We start from the raw sequence: 26,486 nt of genomic DNA on the forward strand, positions 1-26,486 counted from the left end.
TCACAGCGCAGAGCAAAAGCCATGTGGAAATTTTCAACGACTTATAGACGAGATTTGTTACAATCTCATTTACATAGCTGCTCCTGTATTACACTGCCAAAAATCCACAAGGAGTGAACGTACCCTTAAACATAATATTCAAAGCAGAAGGTGAAAATGTATTGGAAAGGATGATCCTTCTTTCATGAATCGGGCCCTCCCCAGTATTCCTAGAAGCCCATTACCTGGCACCACTGTTCCTCACGACAGTCACTGTTTCACCAATGAAGAATCGGGTCTTCATGTAGTCATAGATGTCATCACATAGATCCGACACCTTCTGATGATTGGCAAGTTTGGCTAGGTATAATATAGGCACCACTATGGGCTCAGGGAAATTCAGCAAGCTTTTCGTCACTTTTTTCTCAGATTCTAGTGCCTCTTGATACGTCAAACCAGATTTCCCAGTGAAGGAGCAGCTCCACACCAGACTATTACACAGGATCGTACGTTCAAAAAACTCACTGGAATAAAGTAAAAGGAGGAAGATAAATGCAATTGCTTACATCAGATTACTATACAGATGTTACCATAAAATTTCATACATTAAAATGCTTATCTAGAATTACCAGGGGCTCACACTGGATTGGAGACATCTGACAAGGGCTCTAGTGTTCTCTAGGAGAATGCCGCTTTCAGATAATGCTGGCATTTGCTTATTTCAAGGAGAACAAGAGCATCAAATGTGCTGGATCCTTAACTGCCCCCAATAATCATCTGTCCGGGGCCCTCAGTCCTCATCCGAATGCGTCAATATTGGCCGATGTTTGTTTAATGTGTATACCGAGGGGCACGGCGTCAACAGAAATGAAAGCTACATGAGCCAATCAGTGCAAGTCACTTATCACTATCGGGATCAGAGTAAATAACCTAAACAGCAGCTTTCAATGGTGGCAACTAACGTCCCCTGACTTTACACAATCCAAAGAGCCACTTGGTTCTTTCAACTTAATACAGCTGCAAAGAAAAAATGTTCTAAAAGTAGATTTTAATTGCATTATTGCAAAGTGGGACCATCATACGAAGTGGAGAATCAAAAGAGTTTTATAGGACAACCGACACTCCTGTGATTTTTTTTTTTTGTAAATTATCCAAACCTGTCTAATGGCACAGTCAGATGGCCTTATAACATAGATGACGATCACATTGCAATGCTTGGACTGGCCGGCGGCTCTCTTGATCCGAGAGGGACAGCTGCATAGAAATACTTGACGCAGTCATGCTCAGGTCAGGAGGGCTGCTGGCCAGTATGAGCAATGCGATGTGATCGTCGTCCGTGTCACACAGCCGTCTGGACAGTACATGAACATTAAAAGGGCACAGTCAATCACTCCAGTACTCAGTGCCACGCCACTCCTTCTGAATCTTGTAACGGCAATTCAGACTGTGGTCACACTGCGTTCTGTGTGACCAGAAGTGGCTTTTACAGTGTAATCTTATGAAGCCTTGTTCTGACGCTCAAACTTAATTGTAAAAGCCACTATGAAATCAAACAGAGCGCTGTCGGAATAGTCTCCATGTGACCCAGAACAGTGGAGTGGGGCAGGATATACCGGAGAAGACGGCGATCGATGAGTATATTAACACAGCGACACTGCACTAACATTTACACAGGTTAAAGGAACACACAAAATAACATGCATATTTTTATAAGAAGAGATGACTTTGGAGTCTTATTGACAATGCTTTAGAGGAAAAATTAAAATGTAAAATAACCTTCTCCTAATAGGGAAGGGAATCGCTAGAGCCACATCTTAATGAGCTTTGCAATATGTCACGCACCCATCTACAGACGGCCATTTAGGGGTGATCCCCCCTCATCAGCAGAGAGTAATATTAGGTGTAGCAACAGCTATCTTCCCATAGGACTGCATTCGCAGCTGGTCTTCTCAAAGAGAAAGTCACCCCAAGGGTATCTCTCACGGGAAGACCATGCTCTACACTGATGAGGGGAAAGCACCCCAAATAGTCATCTTGTCTAATATCCCTAGTCATACTGAAAGACAAATTAAGGTGTCAGACTGGAAAGTACCACACACACACAAATAGGTGGCACCAGTAAGATATCCTGTACAATAATCTTCCTAGTAGGTGAAGGCTATCTGGTCTCAAAAGGTCTGGCACACAATGTAAGGTCAACATAGATTTAACATGATACTGAAACCAATTGTAGAGACTCAAGGTCTTCACCTAGACCAGGGGTCCCCAACTTGTAGCGCGGGAGCCACATGTGGCTGGCGGTCCCATGAATTGTGGCTCGTGGCTGTCTCCCAGCTTGGTGCATTAGCTCCAGGTCTAGCAAACAGGTATGAAGCGTACATGTCAAAATGGTCAATTTTGTGAGTAGCCCTTCACAGAAGAGCACATCTGGATGCACATATACTGGTCTTAGGGGTTTACAGTTAACCCCTTCCTGACATCAGACGTACTATCCCGTCCATGGGACCCGGGCCCCTATGCCCATGGACGGGATAGTACGTCTACCGCGATCAGCGGCGCCTACGTGGTGAGCGCCGCTGATCGCGGCCAGGTGTCAGCTGATTATCACAGCTGACACCCGGCACAATGTGTCAGGGGCAGTCACGGACCGCCCCCGACACGTTAACCCCTTGCACACCGCGATCAAACATGATCGCGGTGTACCGGGGGTTAAAGGGAAGCATCGGCAGGGAGGGGGCTCCCTCCGTGCTTCCCTGAGCCCCCCACGGCAGCGCAATGTGCAGCGCTGCTGCCGGGGGCTCCTTTCCTGCAGGCCACCGAATCCAAGATGGCGACGGGGGCCTGCAGGAAGCTGGCTTCCTCAGTGCCTGCAAAGAGCAGGCATGAGGAAGCCTTGTACACTGCCAGTGACAGATCACTGATCTGTCACAGTGATCTGTGATGTGACAGATCAGCGATCTGTCACAGAACAGTGATGTCCCACCTGGGACTATTTAATAAAGTAAAAAAAAAAAAAAAAAAAAAAAAAAAGTGTTAAAATAATAAAAAAAAAAAAAAAAAAAATCAATAAAAGTACATAAATTAGGTATCGCCGCGTCCGTAACGACCCGCCCTATAAAACTGTCCCATTAGTTAACCCCTTTAGCGAACCTCTTAAAAAATAAAAAACGAAGCAAAAAATAATGATTTATTATCATACCGCCAAACAAAAGGTGTAATAACGTGCGATCAAAAAGACGCATATAAATATCCATGGTACCACTGAAAACGTCATCTTGTCCCGCAAAAAACGAGCCGCCACACAGCATCATCAGCGAAAAAATAAAAAAGTTATAGCTCGCAGAATAAAGCGATGCAAAAATAATTATTTTTTATATAAAATAGTTTTCATTGCATAAAACCGACAAAACATAAAAAAACGACCTAAATGAGGTATCGCTGTAACCGTACTTACCCGAAGAATAAAACCGCTTTATCAATTTTACCGAACGCGGAACGGTGTAAACGCACCCCCCCAAAAGAAATTCATGAAACGCTGGTTTTTGTTCATTCTGCGTCCCAAAAATCGGAATAAAAAGCGATCAAAAAATGTCACCTGCCCGAAAATGGTACCAATAAAAACGTCAACTCGTCCCGCAAAAAATAAGACCTCACATGACTCAGTGGGTCAAAATACGGAAAAATTATAGCTCTCAATATGTGGTGATGCAAAAACTATTTTTACAATAAAAAGCGTCTTTTAGCGTGCGACAGCCGCCAAACATAAAAACCGCCATAAATAGTAAATCAAACCCCCCCGTTATCACCCCCTTAGTTAGGGAAAAACAATAAAATAAAAAATAAAAAAATGTATTTATTTTCATTTTTCCGTTAGGGCTAGGGTTAGGGCTAGGGTTAGGGCTAGGGTTAGGGCTAGGGCTAGGGTTAGGGCTAGGGTTAGGGCTAGGGTTAGGGCTAGGGTTAGGGCTAGGGTTAGGGCTAGGGTTAGGGCTAGGGTTAGGGCTAGGGTTAGGGCTAGGGTTAGGGCTAGGGTTAGGGCTAGGGTTAGGGCTAGGGTTAGGGTTAGGGCTAGGGTTAGGGCTGAGATTAGGGTTAGGGGTGTGTTGGGGTTCGGGTTGGAGTTAGAAGTGGGGGTTTCCACTGTTTGGGCACATCAGGGGCTCTCCAAATGCAACATGGCGTCTGATTTCAATTCCAGCCAATTCTGAGTTGAAAAAGTCAAATGGTGCTCCTTCCCTTCCAAGCTCTGACATGCGCCCAAACAGTATTTTACCCCCACAAGTAGGGTATCAGCCTACTCAGGACAAATTGCAAAACAATTTTTGGGGTCCAATTTCTCCTGTTACCCTTAGGAAAATAAAAAATTGGGGGCAAAAATATCATTTTTGTGGAAAAAAATGATTTTTTTATTTTCACGTCCGAGCGTTATAAACTTCTAAGCACTTGGGGGTTCAAAGTGCTCACCACACATCTAGATAAGTTCCATGGGGGGTCTAGTGTCCAAAATGGGGTCACTTGTGGGGAATTTCAATAGTTTAGGTACATCAGGGGCTCTCCAAAACGCACATGACACCCGCAGACCATTCCATCAAAGTCTGCATTCCAAAACGTTACTACTTCCCTTCCGAGCCCCGACGTGTGCCCATACAGTAGTTTTCTCCCACATATGTGGTATCAGCATACTCAGGACAAATTGGACAACAACTTTTGGGGTCCAATTTCTCCTGGTACCCTTGGGAAAATAATAAAATGGTGACTAAAAGATCATGTTTGTGGAAAAAATACGAATTTTTTATTTTCACGCCCGGGCGTTATAAACTTCTGTGAAGCACTGGGGGGGTTAAAAGTGCTCACCACACATCTAGATAAGTTCCTTGGGGGGTCTAGTTTACAAAATGGTGCCATTTATGGGGGGTTTCCACTGTTTAGGTACATCAGGGGTTTTCCAATCGCGACATGATGTCCGATCTCAATTCCAGCCAAAAACGTCAAATGGCGCTGCTTCCCTTCCGAGCTCTGCCATGCGCCCAAATAGTGGTTTACCCCCACATGTGGGGTATCAGCGTACTCAGGACAAATTGCACAATAACTTTTAGGGTCCTGTTACCCTTGGGAAAATAAAAATTGGGGTGAAAAGATCATTTTTGTGGAAAAAATATGATTTTTTAATTGTACCGCTGTACGTTATAAACTTCTGTAAAGCCCTTGTGGGTTCAAAGTTCTCACCACATATCTAGATAAGTTCCTTGGGGGGTCTAGTTTCCAAAATGGGGTCACTTGTAGGGGGTTTCCACTGTTTAGTTACATCAGGGACTCTCCAAACGTGACATGGCGTCCGATCTGAATTCCAGACAATTTTGCATTGAAAAAGTCAAACGGCGCTCCTTCCATTCTGAGCTCTGCCATGCACCAAAACAGTCGTTCCCCCCCACATATCAGGTATCAGCGTACTCAGGACAAATTGCACAATAACTTTTGCAGTCCAATTTCTCCTGTTACCCTTGGTAAAATAAAAAAAAATTGAACCTGAAGTATTTTTTTGTGAAAAAAAGTTAGATGTTCATTTTTTTTTTTTTAAATATTCAAAAAAAAATCCTGTGACGCACCTAAAGGGTTAATAAACTTCTTGAATGTGGTTTTGAGCACCTTAAGGGGTGCAGTTTTTAGAATGGTGTCACTTTTGGGTATTTTCTATCATATAGACCCCTCAAAGTGGCTTCAAATGTGATGTGGTCCGTAAAAATAAAATGGTGTTGTAAAAATGAGAAATCGCTGGTCAACTTTTAACCCTTATAACTTCCTAACAAAAAAAAAAATTTTGGTTCCAAAATTGTGCTGATGTAAAGTAAACATGTGGGAAATGTTAGTTATCAAGTTTTTTGGGTGCCATATCTCTGTGATTTAAGGGCATAAAAATTCAAAGTTGGAAAATTGCGAAATTTTCAAAATTTTCGCCAAATTTCCGTTTTTCTCACAAATAAACGCAAGTTATTTGAATGAAATTTTTCCACTAACATGAAATACAATATGTCACGAGTAGAGTTGAGCGATACCGTCCGATACTTCAAAGTATCGTATCGGATGGTATCGGCCGATCTTTAAAAAAAGTATCGGTATCGCCGATTCCGATACCGGAAGTCCCATTCAAGTCTATGGGACTTCCGGTATCGGAATAAGAAAAACCCTTTCCTGCCCTTGTACAGCCTCTCTGGGGTCTGTACGGGCCTTTCGGGGGGCTGTGCCGGCCTGCCAGGGGGTCTGTGCAGGCTCCGGGGGGCTGTGCCGGCCTGCCGGGGGGCTGTGCCGGCCTGCCGGGGGGCTGTGCCGGCCTGCCGGGGGGCTGTGCCGGCCTGCCGGGGGGGCTGTGCCGGCCTGCCGGGGGGGCTGTGCCGGCCTGCCGGGGGGGCTGTGCCGGCCTGCCGGGGGGGCTGTGCCGGCCTGCCGGGGGGGCTGTGCCGGCCTGCCGGGGGGGCTGTGCCGGCCTGCCGGGGGGGCTGTGCCGGCCTGCCGGGGGGGCTGTGCCGGCCTGCCGGGGGGCTGTGCAGGCATCGTCCGATGGGACTACAAGTCCCATCGGGCGATGCCTGCTACCATGACAGTGATTGACACATTAGCCAATGATGGGACAGTAGTAGTCCCATCATCCGGCTAATGTGTTAAATGTAAAAAAAAAAAAAAAAAAAAAAAAAATTACATGCTACATACATACAACATTCATACTACATACTACATACATGCTACATTCATACTACATGCAACATACATACTACATATATACTACATGCATGCTACATACATACTGCATGCTACATACATACCACATATATACTACATACATACTACATGCATGCGACATGCATGCTACATACATAACACATATATACTACATGCATGCTACATACATACTACATGCTACATACTACATATATACTACATGCATGCTACATACTACATGCTACATACATACTACATATATACTACATGCATGCTACATACTGCATGCTACATACATACTACATACATACTACATGCTACATACATACTACATATATACTACATACATACTACATGCATGCTACATGCATGCTACATACATACCACATACATGCTACATACATACTACATGCTACATACATACCATATACATACTACATGCATGCTACATACATACTACATGCATGCTACATACATACTACATGCTACATACATACTACATATATACTACATGCATGCTACATACTACATGCTACATACATACTACATATATACTACATGCATGCTACATACATACTACATGCTACATACATACTACATATATACTACATGCATGCTACATACATACTGCATGCTACATACATACTACATACATACATACATACCACATATATACTACATACATACAATACATTCATACAATACATACATAGACATACAGTACATATAACATAGAGTAACATACTTACCAATACTTGTCACATTGTTCCCCGAAGCCATTGTCTTTCCGGAATAAATATTAACATAGCAAACCACAAAAATACTCACCCACGATCCGAAGCAGTCCACGAGTGTGTCCCACGACGATCTTGGGTAGAGAACGGCAGCATCAGATGATGCTGTCGTTCTCTACGGGCTGCAGGAATCCAATGACGGAAGGTAGGTATCCTTCCGCACTGTATTCCTCCGCCACTTAAAAAAAAAAAAAAGTCCCTAGTCTCACTTTATGCCATTGCTGTGTGGGAAATTCCCACGCAGCAATGGCATAAAGTGAGACTAGGGACTTTTTTTTTTTTTTAAGTGGCGGAGGAATACAGTGCGGAAGGATACCTACCTTCCGTCATTGGATTCCTGCAGCCCGTAGAGAACGGCAGCATCATCTGATGCTGCAGTTCTCTACCCAAGATCGTCGTGGGACACACTCGTGGACTGCTTCGGATCGTGGGTGAGTATTTTTGTGGTTTGTTATGTTAATATTTATTCCGGAAAGACAATGGCTTCGGGGAACAATGTGATAAGTATTGGTAAGTATGTTACTCTATGTTATATGTACTGTATGTATTGTATGAATGTATTGTATGTATGTAGTATATATGTGGTATGTATGTAGCATGTAGTATGTATGTAGTATGTATGTAGCATGCATGTAGCATGTAGTATGTATGTAGCATGCATGTAGTATATATGTAGTATGTATGTAGCATGCATGTAGTATATATGTAGCATGTATGTAGTATGTATGTGGTATGTATGTAGCATGTAGTATGTATGTAGCATGCATGTAGTATATATGTAGTATGTATGTAGCATGTAGTATGTATGTAGTATGTATGTGGTATGTATGTGGCATGTAGTATGTATGTAGCATGCATGTAGTATATATGTAGTATGTAGTATGTATGTAGTATGTATGTGGTATGTATGTAGCATGTAGCATGCATGTAGCATGCATGTAGTATATATGTAGTATGTAGTATGTATGTAGTATGTATGTGGTATGCATGTAGTATGTATGTAGCATGCATGTAGTATGTATGTAGCATGCATGTAGTATGTATGTAGCATGCATGTAGTATGTATGTAGCATGCATGTAGTATGTATGTAGCATGCATGTAGTATGTATGTAGCATGCATGTAGTATGTATGTAGCATGCATGTAGTATGTATGTAGCATGCATGTAGTATGTATGTAGCATGCATGTAGTATGTATGTAGCATGCATGTAGTATGTATGTAGCATGCATGTAGTATGTATGTAGCATGCATGTAGTATGTATGTAGCATGCATGTAGTATGTATGTAGCATGCATGCAGTATGTATGTAGCATGCAGTATGTATGTAGCATGCAGTATGTATGTAGCATGCAGTATGTATGTAGCATGCAGTATGTATGTAGCATGCAGTATGTATGTAGCATGCAGTATGTATGTAGCATGCAGTATGTATGTAGCATGTATGTAGTATGTATGTAGCATGCATGTAGTATATATGTAGTATGTATGTAGCATGCATGTAGTATGTATGTAGTATGTATGTAGCATGCAGTATGTATGTAGCATGTATGTAGTATGTATGTAGCATGTATGTAGCATGCATGTAGTATGTATGTAGCATGTAGTATGTATGTAGCATGCATGTAGTATGTATGTAGCATGTATGTAGTATGTATGTAGTATATATGTAGTATGTATGTAGCATGTAGTATGTATGTAGCATGCATGTAGTATGTATGTAGTATTTTTTTTTCTTTTTTTTTTTTTAACATTTAACACATTAGCCGGATGATGGGACTACTACTGTCCCATCATTGGCTAATGTGTCAATCACTGTCATGGTAGCAGGCATCGCCCGATGGGACTTGTAGTCCCATCGGACGATGCTTGCACAGACCCCCGGACATCAGCACAGCCCCCCGGCAGGCCGGCACAGCCCCCCGGCAGGCCGGTACAGACCCCCACAGGGTGCACAGACCACCGGCAGGCCGGCACAGCCCCCCGGCAGGCCGGCAGAGACCCCGGGCAGTCCACACAGCCCCCCGGCAGGCCGGCACAGCCCCCCGGCAGAGACCCCCGGAAGGCCCGAAATGACGGCGCATCATGATGCGCACACACCGCGCATCATGATGACGTCAGGCCGTCAATCAACTGAACTTCCGATTCCGATGCCGAATTCCGATATTGAAAAAATATCGGAAGTCGGTATCGGAATTCCGATACAGCAAGTATCGGCCGATACCCGATACTTGCGGTATCGGAATGCTCAACACTAGTCACGAGAAAACAATGTCAGAATCCACCAAAATATAGCAGCATGAACTAGCTTCTGGCAGCACTATAGTCTCCAATTACACAGGCTTTGTGCATTCAGCCACTTTCCTCCGCACACCTAACTGTAATTTGCTCGGCATGTCTGTCAGTCTACAAGGAAGCAGCAGACAGTCGTGGAACTCTTTCCTTCTTACACAAAAGCAGCTCAAAACAAAAGAGCAAGAACTCTGCCAGATGGAAAACATGAGACTAATGTATGTACCAGACCATCACAAAGCTCAAAAGGTGGCAGATGCAAGACGGGGGGGTGCGCAATGAACAGCACTTTCAGAGACATCAGACATGTCACTAATGTCAGTGGCCTGGTATTATAAGTGGTCTGTAAGAAGTGTATAATGGTTTAGATGTCTAACATGGGCGTGGTCCAACCTCTGAAATCACCACTGGTATGAAGCAGGACGGGGATACATCGTAAGTTTATAGCCAAATCCCTCACTAGCTTTCCTTTGAAGAGTAGCCCAACACAGTTCCAAAAAAGAAAAAAAAAAAAAAGTTAAAAGAGGGGCCAAGCGGTACAGCACAGTGGCCCCTTCATTCTCACGAACAGCGAGAATCCTACAGGCTGTTGCTCCACTGATCAAAGTGATGGCATATCCTAGTCACGGGATTCACTTCATGACATCGAAAAACCCCTTTAACTCATTCCAATCAGAGCAGCATCAATGTGATCATCACCAATCTAAAAAACCGCACAACACATGGGAGGTTAGGAAATATCTTAGTGTCGAATGCATGAAACACTTCATTCCAGAAAGGTGGCATATAAGTGACAAACAATTTCTCCACTGATAGTGAGAAATAAGAGAAATATTATAATATACAGGTGCTTCTCACAAAATTAGAATATCAAAAAATTAATTTATTTCAGTTCAATACAAAAAGTGAAACTCATGATACAGTCATTACAGAGTGATGCATTTCATGTGTTGATTTCTGTTAATGCTGATATTTATGGGTTACAGCCAATTAAAACCCAAAAGTCATTATCTCAGTAAATTAGAATACTTCATAACATCAGCTTCAAAAATGATTGTAAAATCCGAAATGTTGGCCTACTGAAATGTATGTTCAGTAACATACATAGTTTTGAAGGCTGAAGGAAGACCTTATGTCGTCCATCTAGTTCTGCCTATTTTTAGTGCAGCTGTTCTGCATTGTTGATCCTGGGAAAGGCAAAAAAAAAAACCCACAGAGTAGAAGCCAATTTTCTCCATAGGTAAAAAAACCTTCCCGTAAGCTGGGTCATCCATCTACCTATAATATTCTGTTATTCATAACCTTCTATACTGTTACTCACAAGCATCCATTCCCTTCTTAAATTCATTCAGTGAGTTGGCCATCACTTCTTCAGGAAGAGAATTCCAGAGCCTCACTGCTCTTACTGTGAAGAACCCTCTTCTATGCTGGTGCAGAAATTTTCTTTCCTCCAAACGAAGAGAATGCCCCCTTGTTCTTGTCACAGTCCTTGGTACAAACAGTTCATTGGAGAGATCTCTGTATTGCCCTCTGATATACTTGTACATATATATTAAGTCTCCTCTTTTCTAGAGTAAATAGACCTAATTTTGATAACATTTCTGGGTATTGTAGTGAACCAACTCCATTTATCATTTTAGTAGCCCGCCTTTGAACCCTTTCAGGTTCAGTAAGGTCTTTCTTGAGCACCGGCATCCAAAATTGCACACAATACTCCAAGTGTGGTCTGACGAGTGATTTGTACAGAGGGAGAATGTTTTCATCTCGTGTCCCCAGACCTCTTCTAATGCATCCCATGACCCAATTTGCTTTGGTGGCAGCTGTCTGACACTGGGCACTCCAATTTAGCTTCTTATTGACTAAGATGCCCAAGTCTTTTTCCATGTCTGATTTCCCCAGCAGTTTCCCATTTAGTAATTATAGCATCTGTTTCTCCGTCCCATGTGCATAACCTTACACTTATCTGTGTTAAACCTCATGTGCCATTTTTCAGCCCAATTCTCCAATTTACTCAAATCTGTCTGTAGTTGCAAACTGTCCTCCTTTGTGTTAACTGCTTTACATAGTTTTGTATCATCTGCAAATACTGATATTTTACTGTGTAAGCCATCCACTAGATCATTAATACATTAAATAGTAGGGGACCCAATACAGAACCCTGTGGTACCCCACTAGTAACCCTGGCCCAATCTGAGTATGCACCATTAATAACCACTCTTTGCTTTCTATCACTAAGCCAGCTACCTACCCATCTACACACATTTTCCCCTAGCCCAAGCTTTCTCATCTTACTTACCAATCTTTTATGTGGGACAGTGTCAAATACTTTAGAGAAGTTGAGATAAATGACATCCAATGATTCTCCTTGGTCCATTTGAGAGCTTACATCCTCATAGAAGCTGATCAGGTTAGCTTGACAGGAGCGATCCTTCATAAATCCATGTTGATATGGAGTTGAACATTTATTAACATTGAGATATTCCATAATGGTATCCCTTAGAAACCCTTCAAAAATTTTACCCACAACAGATGTTAAGCTTACCAGCCTATAGTTTCCAGGTTCCCTTTTACACCCCTTTTTGAATATTGGTACCACATTTGCTTGCCGCCAATCAAAAGGAACAGACCCTGCTTCTATAGAGTCTTTAAATATAAGGAATAGAGGCCTGTATATCACATTACTTAACTCCCTTAATACCCGAGGATGAATGCCATCAGGGCCTGGTGATTTGTCAATTTTAATCTTACTAAGGCGGTTCTGCACTTCTTCATGGGTTAGGCAGGTAATACTTAATGGGGAGTTTACATTATCACTCTGCATTTCCGCTGGCAAATCCTTTTACTGTGTGAACACTGTTGAGAAAAAATTTAAACATTTGCTTTTCCCACATCGCTCTCTATGATTTCACCCTCATTGTTCTTTAAAGGGCCGACACCATCAATTTTAATCTTTATACTGTTTATAAAATTAAAGAATAGTTTGAGGTTTGCTTTACATTCCTTAGCAATGAGTATCTGTTTCCACTTTTGCTAAATGTATTTTTTTTTAACATTTTATTTTTCTCTATAACTTTTTAATGCTTCTTCATTGCCTTGTTTTAGCTTCTTAAATGCCTTGTTCTTTATTGCCCTTTTTACATCCTTATTTAGCCACATTGGTGTTCTCCTGTTCCTAGCCCTTTTATTTCTGTACGGTATGGCTAGCTCGCAGTGGGTGTGTAAAACTGATTTAAATATTTCCCATTTATTTCTGTGCTCCTATTTTTGAGTACAATGTCCCAATCAATTCGGCGAAAAGCACTCAATACTTGGTTGGGGCTCCTTTGGCATCAATTACTGCATCAACTTGGCGTGGCATGGAGGCGATCAGCCTGTGGCACGGCTGAGGTGTTATGGAAGCCCAGGTTGCTTTGATAGCAGTATTCAACTCAACTACATTGTTGGGTCTGGTGTCTCATCTTTCTCTTGACAATACCCTACAGAATCTCTATGGGGTTAAGGTCAAGTGAGTTTGCTGGCCAATCAAGCACAGTGATACTGCTGATGGTAAACCAGGTAATAGTACTTTTGGCAGTGAGGACTGGAGCCAAATCCTGTTGGGAGGATTAAATTTCCATTGCCAAAAGTTTTGTCAGGAGAGGGAGCATGATGTGCTCTAAAATTTCCTGGTAGACGGCTGCGCTGACTTTGGTCCTGATAAAACACAGTGGACCTACACCAGCAGATGACATCGCTCCCCAAACCATCATTGATTGTGGCAACTTCACATTAGACCTTAAGCAGCTTGGATTGTGTGCCTCTCCACTCTTCTTCCAGACCCTGGGACCTTGATTTACAAATGAAAAGCAAAATTTACTTTCATTTAAAAACAACACCTTGGACCAATGAGAAACAGTCCAGTTTTTTTTCCTCCTTGGCCCAGGTAAGACACTTCTAGCTTTATCTATTGGTCATGACTGGCTTCAAACAAGGAATGTGACACTTGTAGCCCAAGTCCTGGATACGTCTGCTTGTGGCATGGACAATGCGCCATGCCACACAGCTAGCTTAATCAATGTGTGGATGAAGGACCACATCAAATCCCTATCATGGGCAGCCCAATCTCCAGACCTGAAGTCCATTGAAAACCTCTGGAATGTAATCAAGAGGACGATGGGATAGTCACAAGCCATCCAACAAAGAAGAACAGCTTACATTTTTGCGCCAGAAGCCGTGTGAAAGACTGGTGGAAAGCATGCCAAGACGCATGAAAACTGATTAAAAATCATGGTTATTCCACAAAATATTGATCTGTGAACTCTTCCCGAGTTAAAACATTGGTATTATTGTTTCTAAATGATTATGAACGTGTTTTCTTAGCATTATTTGAGGTCTGAAAGGTCTGCATATTTTTTTTTTTTTTTTAAGTTTTGACCATTTTACTTTGTCAGAAAAAAAAACAAACAAAATTTAATGCTTGGAAATTCGGAGACATGTCAGAAGTTTATACACTAAAAGAATTTACATTTTACTCAAAAATTTACCTATAAAGAGAAAAACCTGACAAACTGAACTTTTTTTTTTTTCTTTTACACACACATGAAGTTTTCAAGTCTTCATACTGATGGATCTATCAGTATGAAGACTATTGAAAACTTCATGGACTCACTAGAAACTTTCTTTAACAATTCCCACATCGCTGAGGTCTCGACATTAGTTTCATCATATCGATTGTCATTTATTTTCTGCATTCCTCTGATTACTCCTATGGGCAGCGCTCCTCTTATTCCTGTTTTTTTTTTCCCCTTCACCTCTCAGTAATTTGGTCGTACAGGCAGAGCACAAGACAGTTGGGAGATTTGGTTGCTCAGCCTCACTTTATGCCTGACCTATACAACCGTACAAGGCGAGTATCAGTCCTTTTTGGCCATTTGACTTTACACTATGGAGCGCCGCGTTTGATACTTTATGTACATCTGTCACCATGTACGGGACAAGGGCCCAGATATACTTTTTGCACAGGGTCCCCTGCGCTGTCGGCTTCCGTCACTGCGCTGTCAGTCTGCCAATTGCAAAGACTGCAGAATGGGAACAATGTCTGCAAGACATCCCTCTCTATTCTACGAAACAGAATGGTTTTAATTTTGGATGATAACAGAGCGGCTCCTTTCCTCACCGAACATCTCTGAGCCGGTAATGGCGCAAAATCATCATTTATACGAAGCGGTACAGACATCTGGGAGCCGGTAACGGTCCAGCACCATCATTTAATAGGAGCTGGCGCAGAGATCTGTGAGCTGGTAATGGTCCAGCACCATCATTTATAGGAGGTGGCGCAGACATCTGTGAGCCGGTAATGGTCCATCACCATCATTTATAGGAGGCGGCGCAGACATCTGTGAGCCGGTAATGGTCCATCACCATCGTTTATAGGAGGTGGCGCAGACATCTGTGAGCCGGTAATGGTCCATCACCATCGTTTATAGGAGGTGGCGCAGACATCTGTGAGCTGGTAATGGTACATCATCATTTATAGGAGCTGGCGCAGAGATCTTTGAGCCGGTAATGGTACAACACCATCATTTATAGGAGGCAGCACAGACATCTGTGAGCCGGTAATGGTCCATCATCATCATTTATTGGAGGCGGCACAGACATCTGTGAGCCGGTAATGGTACATCATCATTTATAGGAGGTGGCGCAGAGATCTTTGAGCCGGTAATGGTACAACACCATCATTTATAGGAGGCAGCACAGACATCTGTGAGCCGGTAAGGGACCATCATTTATAGGAGCTGCTGCAGACATCTATGAGCCGGTAAGGGACCACCATTTATAGGAGGTGGCGCACACGTCTGTGAGCCGGTAATGGTCCAGCACCATCATTTATAGGAGAGGCGTCAATACCATAAAACACAAAGAATTTTTATTTAATAATGTTTTAAAATCACATTAATTTAAAAATGGGGACAACAGAATGCAAATAAGTTGGTCATGAAAGCTGCAGCAATCAAAAAATACATATGTAGACAGCGGACTTGCCATCAAAAATTTTTTTTATGTATAAAAAAATATCTCTAAATGATAAGACAGGCTAAATGTAAAGTGCTAGTAAGTGCATACATAGCCAAAGCAGCAGGCTTATTAAAGACTATAGAGCATAATTGAATGCTTACATAGTGAAAAAAAGAAAACGTAATTTGCACAAAGGACATTTAACAGGCGGAAAAATACCACCTGTACATAAATCATGTAGTAAGGTCCCAGCTAAATTTCCCAAAAGTAAGAGTGTCCTCTGTTATTTTAGCCCAAATATGTAGGTAACGTGTGCCCGAGAAGGGCACTAGTAAAATATATGAAGATGGGACACAGGGAACTGGGAGAATTGAAAAGTTGATATTGCTGGATCTAATACGTCATACCTCCAATGGCCGTGGTGAGCGCTTCAGCAGACTTCGTTTTAGCCGTCATCACGGCAACGTGTCTTTCCTGCCGCCTGGGCCTCCCCCATGCTCTGATGCGTCGGGCTGGGGATAGACCGGACGTAATGTGACGCTGACCTGTGCCGATGTCAGACGGGACACGTCTGCGGAAGCGCCGCCATCAGACCACTGCCACCATTGACTCACAAGCCCTATAAATACACTTATAAAAGGAGTTACCGGATACACACGATCCCTTGGAAAAAGCTGGAACGCGAAATGTGCGTCGGGGTGCCACGGCCATTGGAGGTATGACATTAGAGCCAGCAATAACAACTTTTCGTTTCTCCCTGTTCCCTCTTCATATATTTTTACTAGTGCACTTCTCAGGCACATATTACCTACATATTTGGGCTAAAATAACAGAGGACACTCTTACTTTTGGGAAATTTAGCTGGGACCTTACTACATGATTTATATACAGGTGGTATTTTTCCACCTGTTAAATGTGCTTTGTGTAAATTACATTCTTTTTTCCACTATGTAAGCATTAATAAGCCTGCTGCTTTGGCCATGTATGCACTTACTAGCACTTTACATTTAGACATTTTTTGTGTAAAGTCCACTGTTTACATATGTATTTTTTGATTGCTGCAGCCTCCATGACCGACTTTTTTGCATTCTGTTGTCCCCATTTTAAAACTAATGTGATTTTAAAACTTTAATAAAAATTCTTTGCATTTTTTTTGGTATTGAAACCTCTTTTTTTTTTTTTTTTTTATAACAGTTTCATATTTGGAGGCTACCATTAGGCATATTATTGATTTTTGAAGTATCATTTATAGGTGGCAGCGCAGACATCTGTGAGCTGGTATTGAGGTGGCGCAGACATCTGTGAGATGGTAATGGTCCAGCACCATCATTTATAGGAGGTGGCGCAGACATCTGTGAGATGGTAATGATCCATCACCATCATTTATAGGTGGCACAGACATCTGTGAGATGGTAATGATCCAGCACCATCATTTATAGGAGGTGGCGCAGACATCTGTGAGATGGTAATGATCCATCACCATCATTTATAGGAGGTGGCACAGACATCTGTGAGCCGGTAATGGTCCACCATCATTTATAGGAGGTGGCGCAGACATCTGTGAGCCGGTAATGGTCCACCATCATTTATAGGAGGTGGCGCAGACATCTGTGAGCCGGTAATGGTCCACCATCATTTATAGGAGGTGGTGCAGACATCTGTGAGATGGTAATGATCCATCACCATCATTTATAGGAGGTGGCGCAGACATCTGTGAGATGGTAATGATCCATCACCATCATTTATAGGAGGTGGCGCAGACATCTGTGAGATGGTAATGATCCATCACCATCATTTATAGGAGGTGGCGCAGACATCTGTGAGCCGGTAATGGTCCAGCACCACCGTTTATAGGAAGTGGCGCAGACATTTGAGAGACGGTAATGGTCCAGCACCATCATTTATAGAAGGTGGCGCAGACATCTGTGAGCTGGTAATGGTCCAGCACCATCATTTATAGAAGGTGGCGCAGACATCTGTGAGCTGGTAATGGTCCAGCACCATCATTTATAGAAGGTGGCGCAGACATCTGTGAGCTGGTAATGGTCCAGCACCATCATTTATAGAAGGTGGCGCAGACATCTGTGAGCTGGTAATGATCCAGCACCATAATTTATAGGAGGTGGCGCAGACATCTGTGAGCTGGTAATGGTCCAGCACCATCATTTATAGAAGGTGGCGCAGACATCTGTGCGCCGGTAATGGTCCAGCACCACCGTTTATAGAAGGTGGCGCAGACATCTATGAGCCGGTAATGATCCAGCACCACCGTTTATAGAAGGTGGCGCAGACATCTATGAGCCGGTAATGATCCAGCACCATCATTTATAGGAGGTGGCGCAGACATCTGTGAGCTGGTAAAGGTCCAGCACCATTTATAGGAGGTGGCGCAGACATCTGTGAGCTGGTAATGGTCCAGCACCATCATTTATACAAGGTGGCGCAGACATCTGGGAGCCGGTAACAGTCCAGCACCATCATTTATAGGATGTGGCGCAGACATCTATGAGCCGGTAATGATCCAGCACCATAATTTATAGGAGGTGGCACAGACATCTGTGAGCTGGTAATGGTCCAGCACCATCATTTATAGGAGCTGGCGCAGAGATCTGTGAGCTGGTAATGGTCCAGCACCATCATTTATAGAAGGTGGCGCAGACATCTATGAGCTGGTAATGATCCAGCACCATCATTTATAGGAGGTGGCGCAGACATCTATGAGCCGGTAATGATCCAGCACCATAATTTATAGGAGGTGGCGCAGACATCTGTGAGCCGGTAATGGTCCAGCACCATCATTTATAGGAGGTGGCGCAGACATCTATGAGCCGGTAATGATCCAGCACCATAATTTATAGGAGGTGGCGCAGACATCTGTGAGCCGGTAATGGTCCAGCACCATCATTTATAGGAGGTGGCGCAGACATCTGTGAGCCGGTAATAGTCCAGCACCATCATTTATAGGAGGTGGCACAGACATCTGGGAGCCGGTAACAGTCCAGCACCATCATTTATAGGAGGTGGCGCAGACATCTGTGAGCCGGTAACAGTCCAGCACCATCATTTATAGGAGGTGGCGCAGACATCTGGGAGCCGGTAACAGTCCAGCACCATCATTTATAGGAGGTGGCGCAGACATCTGTGTTCAGCCTCTGACCCTCTGCTGTGTCATTACATCTCTCACCCCCCAGGACATGACAGGTAACATCAGTGAAAACTCCAAAGATCACAAGAAACTTTCCGGAGAGGACATCAAGTTCCTGTGCACAAAGTACTGACCATCTGTCACCTACACAGACAGGACAACGGCCAGAAGCTGCAGTGTGACGGGGCGCCTATGACCGACAGTATCCTGGCACTACAAGTGACACAATGCCGCCAGGACACGGTAGTTCCGGCACTTTGAATCACACTAGAATGGAGCGCGGCCCACCCTCAGCCGGCCTCACACGGAAGTATGGCGGCGACCAGCACCGGGGACGGATGTGGGGACCATAACAAAGGCGCAGACTTACTCGTAGTCCCGGAACACCTCGTTGGTGGTCCGGCAGTAGAAGAGGCGCTCCTCGGGCTGCAGGTCGTCGGGCGGCGGCCTCCGGGAGAACGGCTTGCGGTGCAGCTGCGGCATGTCTCCGCTACGGCGACACTGTGGAGACAGACAGGTCAGCGCCTCCGCGCAGCGAACAAGCGAAGCTTTATTCCTACCCGACTAGAGAGCGGGGACAACAGTGGTAATGTCACTAATACCCGGGCACTACACCGGGGCGGGCAGGGCCCGGAGCCTCACATAACAGGTATTACGGTAACGAGGAGGAAACCAGCCCCGGGCGCCCGTAGAACGAGGCCACCACGTGACTGCAGCCAGAAGAAAGGAGCAGGAAGCCGGTACCCATGTGAGGAGCTGCAGTGTCCGGGACTGTCCAAGTGGCGCGCTGATTGCCGGCTACTTCCGGCTGTAGGGAGCTGGAGGAGGACGAGGTGGCGGGCTGGTCCCTTGTGTCGGCGCCGCTTCTGGCGGGAGAGGGATCGCTTTTGTGTCTATCGTGCGTGACAGCGCCGCTGTGGTGGTGCGCGGTACTACAGGACCAAGGCTGCTGCCTCTGGGGTCCCCCTTCTCTGCGTGTCCCTGGGAGCCCCCCTCCTCTGCGTGGCCCGGGGAGCCCCCCCCGCTGGCTCTGGGGTCCCCCTCCTCTGCTGTGGCCCGGGGAGCCCCCTGCTGGCTCTGGGGTCCCCCTTCTCTGCGTGTCCCTGGGAGCCCCCCTCCTCTGCGTGGCCCGGGGAGCCCCCCCCGCTGGCTCTGGGGTCCCCCTCCTCTGCTGTGGCCCGGGGAGCCCCCTGCTGGCTCTGGGGTCCTCCTCCTCTGCGTGGCCCGGGGAGCCCCCCCGCTGGCTCTGGGGTCCCCTTCCTCTGCTGTGGCCCGGGGAGCCCCCCCCGCTGGCTCTGGGGTCCCCCTCCTCTGCTGTGGCCCGGGGAGCCCCCCTGCTGGCTCTGGGGGTCCCCCTCTGCTGTGGCCCTGGGAGCCCCCTGCTGGCTCTGGGGTCCTCCTCCTCTGCTGTGGCCCTGGGAGCCCCCCGCTGGATTTGGGGTCCCCCTCTGCTGTGGCCCTGGGAGCCCCCCGCTGGTTCTGGGGTCCTCCTCTGCGTGGCCCTGGGAGCCCCCCGCTGGTTCTGGGGTCCTCCTCTGCGTGGCCCTGGGAGCCCCTAGCTGTGCAATACATGTGACGTGTTTCTATGAGGGTACGTTTCCACGTTCAGGATTTGCTGTGTACAGCTGCAGCGTCCAGATGTTACAGCATCGTGCAGGGGATTATATGAAATCTGGTCTCCTCTATGCATGCAAACGTGACCGGATATGTGGTGCGTCTTTATAGACCGCAGAATGCCTATTTATCTTGCGGAGGCGCTCAGTCTCCGCAAGATAAATAACCCAGTTTCTGTATAGGATGCGGTGATTCCGCATGGTTCAATGAGCACAGCCGGAGGCACGGTGTGTAAAATAAAAAAAAAAAAGGGGGCAGCACTTTGGGTGGAGCGGGGTTTCCGCTGCGTCCAAAGCGCTGCATATCTGGACCGTGGACACTTACCCTCATATTTTTCCTCCGATTGTTCCTCTCCTGGTTTTGGCTTACAAATCCTGACGTGTGACCATGGCCCAACCCTGATCCTATTACCAGTGATATGTTGGGCATGCTCAGTGCCAGGCAGACACAGATGTGGTAACGGTCCACCATGTTATTACTAGCCATGTGTCCCCATACTGCCCAACTGCTGAAGAACCGAAAGAGGGACAGATCATGTGGCACACTATGGCTCGCAGCGTGATATGTCGGTCATGCCCCATTCCACGCCCACTTACCATTTTTCTTCCCCAGCAGGAAGAGTTGTCAGAGGGGAGCGGGCAGTGAGGGGCATTCAGCAGACAGCAAGGCGTAGACCTAAACCCAGGAAAGTCTGCTGTAACTGGGGGGCTCCAGTCCATATCAGTAGCACCTGGCAGCAGGGTGAGAGGCCGAGAATCTCTAATCTTCCCATGCGCGGCTTTTGATTAGTCCGGGCAGCGCGACATCTGTGCGTCCTGCTCATCTCTAGTTGGGATGTGTGGATTCTTTTTTGTTCCTTCATTCACAGTCTGAGCCGCCAGAACGTTCTCATCTTTATGTAGCTTCACTGTACAACATTTAGCTTCTGGTGTCTGTAAGGCTGTGTTCACACGTTGCAGAAATACTGTGTTTTTTTGCAGGATCCGCACCAAACTACACAACCGCCGTCTCCCCTTATTTGATGCATTTTTGGTTCAAATCCCACCAAGGACAACATCTGCAAGGAGTTTGTATGTTCTCCCCATGTTTGCGTGGGTTTCCTCCGGGCACTCCGGTTTCCTCCCACATTCCAAAGACATACTGATAGGGAATTTAGATTGTGAGTCCCAATGCTTTTTATGTTTTTAACCCCTTTTTTTATTCTCAGTTTCATTTTTAGTTTATCATTCTCGTATCACATTGCCGTGTGGTGTGTATGGAAATTGGGCTGTGATGGCGTTTCAAGTCCACTGTTGTTGAAGTCGTCACAAGCCATTTTATATTGGAGGATACCCGAAAAGCAATTGATCCATACCTAGAAGAAATCAAGAGAGAATCTGACCACCGTGGGGTCTGCTTTTCAGGACTGCTGCATGTCTACACTGTGGAGTTTTTGTTTGCACTGAGGATGCATATACCAGCATATATATATGTGTTCTTGGGTCTGTATAATGCTCTTGTTGGAGTTTCACTCCTTTAATCCTGACATATTATGCACCAAGGGGTCCGTGATGTATTGTAGATAGGTAGATATTCCAGTGGTAATCATATGTTTTGAATGGGGAGTGACTGTGCAGTGACTAGGTCCCTGTACAATTATATATCTAGGCTCCAATATACATGTTATATGCCTCTTAGCGATTTATTTTTAAATAGTCATCTTCCGCATCATGTAGTATTATTTCAGATAACTGAGGATTAAAGGAACATTCTATGTAGTTGGTGACTTACACCAAATTCAATTGAGATCCTTATTTTTCATGTTACTGTAACATATTAAATTTATTAACTAAGGGTCACTTGGGCTTCTTCCCTACATTTCATGACATTGTTAGATAAATTTTGCATACTTCAATGGAGAAACTCTGGATGTATGGATTTTTGAACTTAGTTCGGTAGGACGTTATTTATGCCCATTATGTACTTACATATGATGCGTTTCAGCAGAATAATCCTTGGATATTACATCACACTGCTGTATATTGTCATTCTTGTGCATCTCCCAGTGCACCGTGCACACTCTGTGTGGAAACGTCTGTCAGATGGGTTAGGCACTGCCTCTCTGCCCTGACACGTCGGGCGGAGGAGTGGCTTACCGATCTGCAGCGTTATCCTGCAGCGTGGTGCGTCGCCTTGGCGACGCGTTCTCCCTGGCTTCATTCAGCCGTCCACATCATTACGTGTATGATGGGGAGTGGTTGTGCGGCCGGGAGACGCGCGCCATGATGACGTCACACGCCAGGCACGGGGCGACTACTCAGGTATGAGCATTTTGCAATTAAGCCACTACATATACTCCAACACACCATGCAGCCATACTCACCTACCTCCCAGGACTAGGCTAAGGCGAAACGCGCGTCGGGGACTGCGGTATCACAGGTCATATGTGCTTTTCACTTTAGGGGGTTGCCTTATATTTAGAATGGAGGCATATGCCATGGACACACTTGTGTTATGTACTGCACCTATGTGATGGCATAATACTGTGGGTATATACTATCTTTTGCCCCTGACCCAGATAATGCTTTATAGTATTACTGACAAAATATTTCATAGATATGTAGTATTTTGGCCATATTATAGGTCACGTCTTCTGACTATATGTGTCTGTTCAGTGTCATTAGCAGGATATTAGGTCCAGACATACACCTTCTTTAGATTTGGTTTTGTGTTCAAACTATCATAGAATTGTCATGCATTGAATCTGACCATTATCCGCTGTGAATTTCCTCATGCTGGGCATACATTTTTGCAATGCCTTATCACATTGTTATATAATATTAGGATGCCTCCAGCATCTTAAGTCGGCATCATCGTTGCAGGCAACCATAGTCTTCTGCCTATGAATGTACATGTTTTGCATACCCCCTATGTCTTATATTGGTGCACTTTGCCATGATTTCAGTTGTGGTGTATTATTTTTTGTGTACACATGTATATGACTAGCACACTAGTACTTGTGATACCCACTGATATAGCTATCTCTTTTTATTATGTTCATGTCTATTGTATGTGTTTCAATAAAGCTATTTGTATTTTATGGCATTATGCTTCCTTGATCTGTTTGGTGTATGCATTAGTTGGGAAGTGCCATGTGTTTTCAGGCTCCAGTTGTGAAAATTTGTATACCAATGGGGATAGTGATGATAATGTCTGTAAAGCGCTGTGGAATTAATGGCGCTATGTAAGTGAGTAAAATAAAAGGTGAAGCTGTGTTTTTAAATTGTACAGAAAAGCTTTGATTTTGCACTTAAATATCTACCGTTTTGTTTTTTTTTACTTTGGCTCTACATAGAAAGCAAGAGATAAAATAGCACCAAAACCGCACCGTTCAGCTGTGTCTTTAGACCACAGGGGGCGCAAATCTAATCACGTATGGTCCCGTCACGCTAAACGATGCACCAGCGATCCCGACAACGATACGACCTTGTCAGGATCGCTGGTGCCTCGCTGCATGATCGCTGGTGACCTGTCAAACGGCTTCACCAGCGATCAGGACCAGCTAGGACGCTGGTATCCAAGGTAAATATCGGGTAACTAAGCACGTGCGGCACTTAGTTACCCGCTGTTTACCTTGGATACCAGCGTCCTAGCGCGAGCACTCAGGTATCTAAGGAACACGCGTGCTTAGTTACCCGATATTTACCTTAGATATCAGCTCTGTGTCTGCTGCGATGCGCGCTGGCCAGCGGAAGACCAACGATCAAAAAATGGCCCAGGACGTTCAAGCACGATCAGCGATACCCGCCGGGGGGGGGGGGGGAGGTGGATGTCGCTGATGCGTGTCACACACAGCGAGATCGCTGTGTGTGACGGGGCCAGTTCAGCAGCAGAAATTATGCAACATTTACTCTACATGTGAATAAGTTCTAAATTGTTAAGCAAATGTGACTGCATAAAGTTTCCACTGAACTCTGCTGTTTTGGTGCATTTTTTTTTCTGCAGGCGTCTTCTGAAAAATAAAAAAAAAAAAAAAAAAAAATTTTAAGTGCAGAATCAAAGCTTTCCTCTAATATTAAAAAAGCGTTAGGGTAATGTGTACAGGATCCACTGCAGATTTCCTAGTGAATTAAAGTACAATGTAAATCTATGGGGAAAAAAAATGCTGTGCACATGCTGCGGAAAAATCCGTGTGGAAACGCATCGGTTTATTTTCCGCAGCATGTCGATTCTTTGTGCGGATTCCACAGCGTTTTCACACCCATTCCATAATAGGAATCCGCAGGTGTAAAACGCAGGCGAAATCCTCAGGGGAAAAAAACGTGGATTTTGACCTGCGGATTCTGCCAAAAATAGCAGATTCCGCACAGCAATCCGCAAAGTGTGCACCTACCCTTAAACTCTGCTTCATATCTGCATCAACTAAGCAGAAACCAGCAGAAAAGAAACACGCAATAATCAGAGAATATTGTTAGCGTTGTTTAGTGAAGACACAGAAAAGCCTCACTGTTGATTTTTTTTTCATGAGTTTAACCCCTTCACCCCCAAGGGTGGTTTGCACGTTCATGACCGGGCCAATTTTTACAATTCTGACCACTGTACCTTTATGAGGTCATAACTCTCGAACGCTTCCATGGATCCCGGTGATTCTGACATTGTTTTCTCATGACATATTGTACTTCATGTTAGTGGTAAAATTTCATTCAAATAACTTGCGTTTATTTGTGAGAAAAACGGAAATTTGGCAAAAATTTTGAAAATTTCGCAATTTTCCAACTTTGAATTTTTATGCCCTTAAATCACAGAGATAAGGCACACAAAAAACTTGATAACTAACATTTCCCACATGTTTACTTTACATCAGCACAATTTTGGAACCAAAATTTTTTTTTGTTAGGAAGTTATAAGGGTTAAAAGTTGACCAGCGATTTCTCATTTTTACAACACCATTTTATTTTTAGGACCACATCACATTTGAAGCCACTTTGAGGGGTCTATATGATAGAAAATACCCAAAAGTGACACCATTCTAAAAACTGCACCCCTTAAGGTGCTCAAAACCACATTCAAGAAGTTTATTAACCCTTTAGGTGCGTCACAGGAATTTTTTTGAATATTTAAAAAAAAATGAACATCTAACTTTTTTTCATAAAAAAAATACTTCAGGTTCAATTTTTTTTATTTTACCAAGGGTAACAGGAGAAATTGAACTGCAAAAGTTATTGTGCAATTTGTCCTGAGTACGCAGATACCTGATATGTGGGGGGGAACGACTGTTTCGGCGCATGGCAGAGCTCAGAATGGAAGGAGCGCCGTTTGACTTTTTCAATGCAAAATTGGCTGGAATTCAGATTGGACGCCATGTCACGTTTGGAGAGTCCCTGATGTACCTAAACAGTGGAAACCCCCTACAAGTGACCCCATTTTGGAAACTAGACCCCCCAAGGAACTTATCTAGATATGTGGTGAGAACTTTGAACCCACAAGGGCTTTACAGAAGTTTATAACGTACAGCGGTACAATTAAAAAATCATATTTTTTCCACAAAAATGATCTTTTCACCCCAATTTTTATTTTCCCAAGGGTAACAGGACCCTAAAAGTTATTGTGCAATTTGTCCTGAGTACGCTGATACCCCACATGTGGGGGTAAACCACTATTTGGGCGCATGGCAGAGCTCGGAAGGGAAGCAGCGCCATTTGACGTTTTTGGCTGGAATTGAGATCGGACACCATGTCGCGTTTGGAAAACCCCTGATGTACCAAAACAGTGGAAACCCCCCACAAATGACACCATTTTGGAAACTAGACCCCCTAAGGAACTTATCTAGATGTGTGGTGAGAACTTTGAACCCCCATGGGCTTCACAGAAGTTTATAACATAAAGCCATACTATTAAAAAATCATATTTTTTAAACAAAAATGATCTTTTCACCCTCAATTCTTATTTTTCCAAGGGTAACAGGACCCTAAAAGT

At 44.4% G+C, this 26,486-nt stretch overlaps 1 protein-coding gene across 1 annotated transcript in view; it reads right to left on the minus strand.

The window, feature by feature from the left end:
- The window catches only part of LOC141084830 (bromodomain adjacent to zinc finger domain protein 1A-like), a 161,576-nt gene extending 142,156 nt beyond the window's left edge, over positions 1-19,420 (minus strand). The window contains exons 1-2 of the mRNA XM_073569807.1: positions 19,288-19,420; positions 225-503 (exon numbers count right to left, since the gene is read on the minus strand). Of these exons, the coding sequence (XP_073425908.1) occupies positions 225-503; positions 19,288-19,400 (392 nt within the window). The 5' untranslated portion in view covers positions 19,401-19,420. The remainder of the gene's footprint in view (positions 1-224; positions 504-19,287) is intronic.
- Between the last annotated feature and the right edge of the window lie 7,066 nt (positions 19,421-26,486).

Source organism: Dendrobates tinctorius, unplaced genomic scaffold (genome assembly GCF_039654945.1).
Source record: "Dendrobates tinctorius isolate UK_male_01 unplaced genomic scaffold, ASM3965494v1 ptg000006l, whole genome shotgun sequence".
NCBI classification, from domain to species: Eukaryota; Metazoa; Chordata; class Amphibia; order Anura; family Dendrobatidae; genus Dendrobates; species Dendrobates tinctorius.